General features: G+C 43.2%; 1 protein-coding gene across 1 annotated transcript; it reads left to right on the top strand.

The window, feature by feature from the left end:
• The first annotated feature begins 4978 nt into the window (after positions 1-4978).
• TSGA10 (testis specific 10) lies at positions 4979-10390 on the top strand. The gene is given in 5 exon segments (XM_048293561.1): positions 4979-5070; positions 7445-7600; positions 7946-8113; positions 8307-8384; positions 10367-10390. Coding segments are annotated over 5 exon segments (483 nt in total). The 5' UTR covers positions 4979-5013.
• The last annotated feature ends 313 nt before the right edge of the window (positions 10391-10703 follow it).

Raw genomic sequence — 10703 nt, 5'->3', positions numbered from 1 at the left:
GCAGATTGTCTTCAGATTTGCATTTAAGCCATTCTTAAAGTCGAGCAGACCTCAGCTACAAATCTTCTTGAAAAGCCGTTGTCTGTGCTTAAGCTCACACCATGGGACAATGTTCAGTGCTAGCTGAAGTTTTTTATCCACAGTATTATCCCTATGGACAAATATGTGGTGTATTTCTCTCGTTCATGGATGTGTATTTCTAAAAGGTACATTGCATGTCTTTGTCTTCCATTCTGCCTTAAAAGAACTGTGTGGCTGTAGTAGGGCAAGTAAAAAGTAAGAAACCATCATAACGTGTGCTGGTGGTGATTAGTGAGAGAAAAAGGCTCTAAAAGGAACATGATGTGATGTGTGTGCCAGCAACTGGAATGTTGTACTGTCATATTAAAAAAAAAAAAAAAAAAGTTGGTAATTTTTTTAAGCAATTTGAAATGGGCATAACTTTTCACTGAATTAGACTGGTGATAATTTTTCACTGGGGTGAACTATTCTGTAATGTACAAGGTAAAGAGCATTTGGACTTCGTCCATAAAAATGTGCTGGAAATCAACGTTGAAGGCAGTTGACAAAATACAAAAGTGAACCCGTGCAGTCTAGCACTGGTCAGAAGTATGGAAATGCACCTTGTGAGACATCTGATGTTAGTAAAACCCAAAGAAAATGTGGGACCATTTGTTTCCATTTTGTCACTTGATTCTTGAACATTTGCAGTGTGTCATTTTGCCACGGGGTGTCCCTAAAAACCTACTGTGAGCTGTTGCACTCTCTGTTTTTCTAGTCAAAAACTGTTTTCATAGTTAGAACCATAATTTGCCAAAAAATGTAAAGTGCAGAATACTAGGTGGACATAAAAATGTCATGGGTCTGTTTCTGATAAGCTGAAATACACATGCAACAATAAATGCTTTCCTATTGTTGAGGACAAATCCAGCAAGATAATTAGAAATATTCTGACAATAAAAGTATGAATTTGTAAATGCACAGCATGATTTATTTATCTCTTCTGGATTGGACGTTTAAAAATTGTTTATGTTCCTACTACTATTGTATAAATCACATATCTGTAAAATACAGCAATTATTATTTTCACTTTTGAAAACAATCCTGTGTATGAATTTAATTTCTTCTTTGATCAACAAAGCATTGTTTGGTATACAAAAAGCAATGCAACTGCTCTGCACAACATTAACCAGCATTAAGATATAAAAGATAACTCATCATATGTCCCTTAGAGGATACCTTAGACATACCAGAACAAAACCAATTTAAAATGTATAATGCCACTCCTAAAATGAATTTTTACACAGAGTAATTCTGTTAAAGTTAGGAAAACATGAAATGCCCTTTTCACATCTCTTTTGGAGATAAACATGATAATGCAGAGTCTTCTCTTCTACCTTGCCAAAATCTGAAAGAAAGATCTACAAGAAATCCAGGATGGGGAGAGGGAAAAGAAAACAACTTGTTTGTCTTGCTCTGTTTCTGGAAGTTAAAATCTTCCAATTTGTTTTCTGGCTTTAGGTGGGGATTGTATTTCAGAGGTGTTATTCACTCCTAATGTCTGAAAAGGCGAGCTGTATCCATGAGTGCTTAATAGTGGCTGCTTGCCGAAAGACCCCATTATTCACCCTGCACTGTCTCCAGAATATAAAACCTGTGCTAGTGGCTAGCAGGGAAGAGGACATTTTGTCTGGTTTCTCACCTTGACTTTGGGAATACCTAAAGCAGCCTCTTTCAAAGGCTGTTTATATCGTTGCCATGAAGAGGCAGTAGGAGTCACTGGGTTCACAAGGCCTCCTTACCCTTTTTGCATCACTTTCTTCAAAGGCACCAGTCTGCTTGTTCCTGTCTGTGCTGTTCCAGGAAGAAGATATGTGCAGCCAGAGGTACTGTTAATAAGAACTCTTATCTTGGGATATAAGAAAACATAAGAAGTAATTTCTCTCAAATGATTTTGTTGGTGGAATAAAGAAAAGCATAATTAGCCTCGTAATACTCTGAGGTTTTAACTTCACAGTGTTTGTAAACCAGTAAAAATGTTAGTCCTGGCATTAAAAATCAGGAATATGTTCAGACTGGGGTTTATTATATATGCAAAGCTAATGTTTGACACTGTGAAGAAAGAAGTGTAGTGCTAAGGGTAATATTTATTCTGGATGATACAACTGGCACATAGTCTTACAAATAGATACATAAATTAGATGGGCTTTGGATAGAAGATAAGGTTTAATTAAAGGAAGGTATTTTCACAAGATTAAGTCAGTCTTATTTAACACTTGTTTTGTTCTTGTCAGGCCAGAGAGATTGTGTGGCAATTGCTGGAGTTTTCATCTGTAAAAGTGTCTCCTTGGATATTAGTTTCTGGAAGAGATGAACCTAATTAGAGTAGAGGTGTTCAGCTGAGCTCCCTGAGTTCACTGTCAGTCCTGGCTGATCAGCTGTGGCAGTTTCAGAATACCCATCTCTCTCCTGGGGCTGGACTGACAAGACTTGGCTGCTTGGCTCTCTGAAATCTTCTGACCTGTAAGCATTGCTCATGCTGCCTTTCCCTGCCTTTTGCTGAGGCTTTTGCATTAATCACAGGCAAGGCCTATGCTCCATGTGTGGGCCTGGGAAGTTTGGGTTAAAGGTGCTTTAAAAGAATTTTTTTAAAGATTTTCACTCAAAACAGCAATGGGCGGTGTCTGAGTGTGCCAATTTATGATCCATCCCCCTGTTTCCATCCCCAAATAACTATGAAGAATTTAACTGTTATTTGAGGAAGTAACCTTTTTTCTGTCAAGATGTGGAGAGATTGTTGTGTCACTTGAGGAGAAGCTTGGCTTAACTGCCTCCCCCAACAAAAAAGCTCTTCAAAAAGATGTGGTAGCAACCGGTCACTCAGTATTCATTTGTACTTAAAACCAAAAAGAAATATGAGCACCTTTTCTTGACTTTAGTAATGTTTATTGAGAAACTGTGCTCTACATAATAAACCTGATACTGAAAGTTGAATTTTCATAGATAAGAGTTATTCAAAAACCTCCCAAGATGAAATCAAGTAGAGAAATAATTAAAATTTCTATGAAAGTAGTGGTCATAAATATTTATATCAGAATTAATGGGGAAAGGGGTTTACTGATAATTTTGTACAAGATTTTACAATGCATCTTTTTAGAAATGTTTTTTAGGCATATTTCTAACCTTTCATTTTATAGAATTTCAGTCATATACACCTGTAGGAACTACAGATGTTATGATCATTTTGGAAAGCAAGAGTAAAGAAAATAAAAGTGCAGAGACTGCATGCTTGCTAGAAAGCTATTTAGGTAAGCTGTTGTGCTGTACTGAGCCAGAAGTCAGTATGTCCATTACAGCTGCTTGGCTTCTGTCCTGCAGAACTCCTGGCTCAAGGAAATCATAGAGTCACAGAATAGCTTGGCTTGGAAGGGACCTTGAAGACCACCTAGTTCCAACTCCCCTTTCATGGGCAGGACACCTTCCATTAGACCATGTTGCTCAGAGCTCCATCCAGCCTGATGCTGAACACTTCCAGGTGTGGGGACTCCACAGCCTTTTTAGGCAACCTGATCCAGTGCTTCATCACCCTCCTAAGAAGAAGTTAATTCTTGAAAATAAATCATTCTTCCCTATTATCTAATTTAAACCTTCCCTCCTTCAGCTTGAGGTCATTCCCCCTTGTCCTATCATTACATGCCCTGGTGAAAAGTCTCTCTCCAGCCTTCTTGTAAGCTCCCTTTAGATACTGGAAAGTCTCCCTGGAGCCTTCTCTTCTCCAGGCTGAACAACCCCATCTCTCTCAGCCTGTCTTCATAGGAGAGGTGCTCCAGCCATCTGATCAGCTCAGTGTCCCTCCTCTGGACTCCTCCAAAAAGGTCAGTGTCTTTCTCTAGCTCCAGACCTGGATGCAGCACTCCAGGTGGGGTCTCATGAGGGCAGAGTAGAGAGGGGAAAATCACCTCCTTTGCCCTGCTGGGCACACTTCTTTTGCTGCAGCCCAGGATGTGGCTGGCCTTCTGGCCTGCAAGGGCACATTGCCAGCTCATGTTGAGCTTCTTGTCCACCAGCATCCTTAAGTCCTTCTCCCCAGGGCTGCTCTCCATCCATTCTCCTCCCAGCTTTGTGTCCATGTCACTGACAGATGTTAAACTGCACCAGCCCAGTATCAACCCCTGAAGAACACCACTGGTCTCCACCTGGACATTGAGTCATTGGCCACTTTGAGTGCAACCATCCATCTAATTGTTATCCACAGAATGGTCCATCTTGAAGTCCATATCTCTCCTGATTAGAGACAAGGATGTTGTGTCAGACTGTGTCAAATGCCTTGCACAAGCCCAGGTAGATGACAGCAGTTGCTTTTCCCTCACCACTTACTTTACATCACTGCTGTAACCCCCTTGTAGAAGGCCACCAAATTTGTCGAGTATGATTTGCCATGGTGAAATCATGTTGACTGCCACTAATTACCTCCTTATTTTCCATGTGCCGTAGTATAGTTTCTTGGGGGATCTGTGTCATGGTCTTGACAGATACCAAGGCAAGAGTTGCTGGCCTGTATTTCCCTGTGTCTTCCATATTTCGTTTCGAATCAGTAGGAACTTCACCAAATTGCCACAACTTCTCAAACATGATGGATAGTGGCTTAGCCACTTCATCCACCAGTTCCCTCAGGAATGGGCCTGGCCTGGAGGAAAGGACAATACTGTGAGAATGTAATGGTTATATGAATAGCTTTTCCTTCGGGGGAGAGCTGGAGTCGGGGTTTCCAGGAGCTCTTCACAACCATCCAGAATAACCAGATACCTGAAGAAGACGAACCACCTCCCGGCTTGGCATGCGGAGAGGGGCGTTTGGGAGGGCGCGGCAGTTCGCCGGCCGCTGCCAGGCTCCCAGGGAACGCGGCGGGACGGATGGAGGGAAGGAAGGAGGGAGGGAAGGAGGCGGGTGTCGGGGCGGCAGCGGTGATGCCCGGGGCGGCAGCAGACGCCAGTGCTCCCCCTGGCCCCGGTAATGGCCATGAGCGGCTCCCCGAGGCGCCGGAGGGGGAGAGCGGAGAGTCGCGCCGAGGTAGCGACCGGCGGGACTCGGTGCGCGCCCCGGGCGGCGGGGTGTGCGGGGGGCCCGGGGTGTGCAGGGGGCCCGGGGTGTGCGGGGTGTGCGGGGGGCCCGGGGTGTGCGGGGTGTGCGGGGGGCCCGGGGTGTGCAGGGGTGTGCGGGGGGTCCGGGGTGTGCAGGGGTGTGCGGGGGGCCCGGGGTGTGCAGGGGGCCCGGGGTGTGCGGGGTGTGCGGGGGGCCCGGGGTGTGCGGGGTGTGCGGGGGGCCCGGGGTGTGCAGGGGTGTGCGGGGGGTCCGGGGTGTGCAGGGGTGTGCGGGGGGCCCGGGGTGTGCAGGGGTGTGCGGGGGGCCCGGGGTGTGCGGGGCGTGCGGGGGGCCCGGGGCGTGCGGGGGGACCGGGGTGTGCGGGGTGTGCGGGGCGTGCGGGGGGCCCGGGGTGTGCGGGGTGTGCGGGGCGTGCGGGGTGTGCGGGGGGCCCGGGGTGTGCGGGGTGTGCGGGGCGTGCGGGGGGCCCGGGGTGTGCGGGGCGTGCGGGGGGCCCGGGGTGTGCGGGGTGTGCGGGGGGCCCGGGGTGTGCGGGGGGCCCGGGGTGTGCGGGGTGTGCGGGGCGTGCGGGGGGCCCGGGGTGTGCGGGGCGTGCGGGGGGCCCGGGGCGTGCGGGGGGACCGGGGTGTGCGGGGTGTGCGGGGCGTGCGGGGGGCCCGGGGTGTGCGGGGCGTGTGGGTGCTCTGGGGAGCAAGGAGGAAAGGAACATCTGAAGTGGTTGGTTCATCACTGAACTGCTTGGGAACGCAAACACGTTTTGGGGGGCTTAATCAGTCCAAAACGTTTGCTAACTCTGAGTGCTCCTGGTCCCGCAGGAAGAGCTGCTGCAGGTGTCTCTAGTGCTGCATGAAGCCACCAGTGAGGGGTTCTGATGGGAAGCTGAATCCCAGTTGTGATGGGGTTGTGTTTTTGCAGTTTAGAGGATGGTGGTGAAATGTGTCACAGCAGTAAATTCTTACCACTTTACGGCAAGTATAGTGTAAGTATATATTTTAGGATATATAATATTATCATGTTTTCCAAAAAGTGCTCTTTCACTAGTTGGTAAAAGTAGTATTGTGAGTGAGCAAATACTGTGTGTAAATTCTATGGGGAGATTTGAGTGCTCAGTGCTCAGTGAGGTACTGAAGGTGCCAGCTGCTTGAGTGCTCAGATCTGTTCCCTTCCCTAGGACTAGGGCAATGCATATAACTGCAGAACCTGAGAGTGCCTCTTTCAGAGAGAACAGAATATTACGATGGGATTCACCTAATATAATTGATATGTCAACAGTGATGATGACTGTAATAGACATCTAGGCTGTCTTTATCATCAGAGGTACACCTAGGACATGACTAATTTTAGTATGAATGCAAAAAATTGATTGTACGAATCACTTTATAGAAATTACTCTTTGTAAAGACCCAAAATTAAATTAGTTTACTCTTAAACAAATGGGATTAGATGTGCGGTTTTGAATTTCAGAGTTGCAGTTTATCTTCAGAATCTGTTTTAGGCCCCTACATGACTTTCTGGAATTCAACAATACTTACTTGCACATTACTTTATTTCCATGGCAAAAATTCACCTTTCGTGGACCTTGAACAAACATGGTGGCCTACTTCTACTTCCTTTCATATTTAAAAATTCATTAGATATTCCAGGACAAATCTACTTAATTGTCCTCCTTAGTTTTGAACAGATATATTTCAAGTTAATTAGCATTTAGTTTTTATGTCCTTTTCTTTCTTGTTAGATCCATATTAGAAGGACATTCAGACATATTCTGCAATATAACTAAAAAGAGAAAATACAGACATTCAGAAGTTACTTTAAAGTATTATGTGGATATTTATTTAAATTTGATATCTGCTTCATCTTCATTTTGAAGAGTATATTTATCTGTTTTACATTGAAGTATCAATAATTACAAAAGTTTTGTTTCAGTGAAGGCATTCTCTCATTTATGCTAATGCAGGTTATTTTACAAACAATCTGAGATAAAGTAGGGGAGGTCACCTTCAAGGCTTGATGCCTTTATTAAGTCACTGGAAAAGGACTGCTATAAATGTGAGACTGAGAATTTGTTGCAGATATTAGGAAACACATTTTTAAGTCCTAAGTGAACCTCTACTTGTGGCAGCATGTAAAAAAACAATTACTCATCCAGGTGAGCTTGGGAAATCACTTTGGAAGAGGAGGAGTGTACTTTTTAGAATGTCAGTTTATCTCATGTTAAACTACTAAAGCTGTAACTACCAGGAAGAAAAACAAATTGATTGTAAACAGAAACCAGATATAATTAGCAAGTGTTTTAAGCTCTATTGCTCTACTTTAACTTTCTATCTCCATATTCTTTAAGGGAGTGATTTCTGATCCAGGAGTCTTGAAAATGCCGAGAGAATGTGAAGAACTTGAGTCAACACTGAAAATATATGAGTGTCATGTGGCAGAAATTCAGGGTAACTTCAAAGTTTTAACAGCTGAGAGCAACAAAACTGTCAATCTTTATGAACAGGTAATTTTATTTATATTTGTATGATTAATAGAAATAACAAGGTAATGTGCAAGAAAAAATATTTTTGGCTTTGTATGAAAAAAGAAAGAATGCAAAGTATTTGTTAAAAAATAGAAAAAAAAGTTATGGAAATTCTGTTATTTGAATCTGTCAGTTCAATGCAAGTTTGTAAGTGCTGTCCTGAGTTAAAAATCCTTTCCTGAATCAAAGAATGTGTGCACAAATGATTACTACATCTTTGATATTACGCAGTTTCTGGGATGTTCTGCATTACCAGCCATAGGCCATGGTAATATATTGATTATCTATTCCATGTTTCTGTTATGCTGCTTTTTTAAAAAACAGGCACAGGAGGAGAGTTCCCAGCTTCATCGGGAAGTTATAAAATGCCCCAGGACTCCCAAAAGCACTGTGATAGCTCAAGCTGTATTAAGACACATGGAGATAGAAAGGGATACAGCACTGTCAGATTTCTGAAGGATGCCTACAGAATGTGATAGCCTCAGGGAGCAGGTACAGGTTTGATTCTGTTCCATCCCACCTCAGCCCCACCCCACAGGTTATTTAAACATGAAAACTACTTAGCAGTGTAATTAAAGTTGCTACAGATTTCTGTTCTGGTCCTGAGAATTAATTGCTTTACAAGTCTGTGGTGAATTGAGACTTGTTCTATATGTGATTTTGTTGTTGCTCTTACTTGATACAGATTTCCCAAGAAACTGCATTTAATGAAAAGGCTCATTTGGAACAGAGAATTGAAGAGCTTGAAACTACTGTTCATAATGTAAGGGAAAATAATTATTTATGGCATTTTAAATATAATACAGGTGACGTTCATGGTTAATCCTGCAGGACCAACCTGACTGCTATCAGGAAACAACAGGCTGAGAGCAGTGGATGTTATTTACCAAGACTATTTCCACTCTACTCTGCTCTGGTAGGACATCACCTGGAGGACTGTGTCCAGATCTGGGGTCTCCAACATAATAAGGACATGGACCTGTTGGAGTTAGTCCAGAGGAGGCCACGAAGATGGTCAGAGCAGACTGGAGCACCTCTCCTATGAAGACAGGCTGAGAGAGTTGGGATTGTTCAGCCTGGAGAAGGGAAGACTTGGAGGAGATATTTTAGCACCTTCCAGTACCTAAAGGGGATCAACAAGAGAGCTGGGGAGGGACTTCTCACAGGAACATGTAGTGACAGGACAAGGGGAAATGGTTTTAAACTGGAAGACGATAGGTTTAGAGTAGGTACAAGTTAGAAATTCTTCACTGTGAGGGTGGTGAGGCCCTGGAACAGATTGCCCAGAGAAGCTGTGGGTGTCCCATCCCTGGAAGTGTTCAAAGACCAGTCTGGATGGAGCACTCAGCAATCTGGTGTAATGAAAGTTGTCCCTGCCCATTGCAGGGGGTGTGGAACAAGATGGTCTTTGAAGTTCCTTCCAACTGAAACCATTCTGTGATTCTGTGATTTTAAGACTATACCAAGCTTTCAACACTGTTACCCACAGTGTTCATATATCCAGGGTAGGATAGGCTTGTTCCACCTGAAATAGGACTGGCTTAAGAGGGACATAAGTCCTGCCTGCCAGTACTCATCAAGAAATCATAAACAGGCTTTTTACTGCAGTGCCCAGTGGAAAGATGAGCAACAATGGGCATGCATTGAAACCAGAATGGTTCAGGCTGAATACAAGGAAATACTTGCTTCTCATGAGGGCAGCTGAGCAGTCCCCAGCCTTGGAGATTTTCAGGACTGGACTGGACAAAGCCCTGAGCAGCCTGACCTCAGAGCTGGCCCTGCTTTGAGCAGGGGTTTAGGCTAGAGACCTGGAGTCCATTCAAATGTGAATTGTCTTATGACTGTGTATTACTAAGACCTGGTGCCTCAAAGCTAAAAGTAATTGCTCAGTTCTGGCAAGTTGTATTTAATATGGTTTAAGTACTTGTGTGTGCAACTGTTTGCTTACATATGGCACTAAAATAGAAAATGAAAACATTAATAAAATGAATATAAATCTTAAATTTACTAACAGTCTTGGTAGAACTTGATGTTTAAATAAATTAACATTGATTTCTGTAGTATATCTTTCTTCTAGATCTTGTGGTTACAAATTCTGGTTTATCTTCTTTTTCCCCCTCAGCCTTCTAAAATCCTACCAAGCTTATAAATATAATACCACAGTTTATAATATTAAACTGAGTGCATCTGATATGAAGAATACACTGTAGGCTGAAATAGCTCTGAGTAGTAAGTGATTTTTAATCACATGCCTATGTACGACTTGTAGTGAGTATTGGGAGCCCTGTTTTAGGTACATCATCTTATTTCTTCAGTTCTTTTGGTACCCTTTGAGGGCGATACATCAACATGACATTTATGGCACTTGTATTGAAAAAGGTCCTGTATCCCAGAGGCTTGCTCCTTAGAGGCCTGACCTTTGATTATAGTAACACAGAAATTAGTACTGAAAGATTTGGTAAGTGAGGAGGGGGATGAGGTGAGAATTTTTGTACTTTAAAAGAGGTGTTTCAAATAATTTAGAAAGGACAGTCTTTCAAATGTTAAGTGTAAGCATTTTAATAAGAAGATAGAGGTTTCTTTAAACTGAATATTTCAAACCAGCTTTGCTGGAGCTTGTGCAGGAGGCTTTGGATCTGTTCTTTGTTCTAGCTACAGACCTGAAGGCCTCATGATGGTAACTTGGTTACATAATGCTTTATGCAAGTGTTCTACAGTGATTTCTTTACCCGGTTATTGGCATAGGTGTGTAACTCAATAGAGGCCTAAAGCCATTATTGGTCATGTTGTATCCCAAACTGTGATTTCTTCCTTCATACACTCACAATAATGTTTTCTTTTATGTTATTTTGCACTAAAAACTTTTAATGTTGATCAATGACAAACATTTTTTCCCTCGGGCATGATTACCAACAAAAAATTTACATGAATAAATGAAAATATTCCCAGAGGTCTGAAAGATGGGAAATTGATTTACCTTCAAAAGAAGTGAAAGTCACATTTCAGCTCTTTGCCAAGTATCTTCAGTAGACTGAGTCAGGCCTTGAGTAAATGAGATGCTTGGACATTTCTTCTTCAGCAA

Source organism: Corvus hawaiiensis, chromosome 2 (genome assembly GCF_020740725.1).
Source record: "Corvus hawaiiensis isolate bCorHaw1 chromosome 2, bCorHaw1.pri.cur, whole genome shotgun sequence".
In the NCBI taxonomy this organism is placed as follows: domain Eukaryota; kingdom Metazoa; phylum Chordata; class Aves; order Passeriformes; family Corvidae; genus Corvus; species Corvus hawaiiensis.
This window is presented reverse-complemented; position numbering and strand designations above follow the sequence as displayed.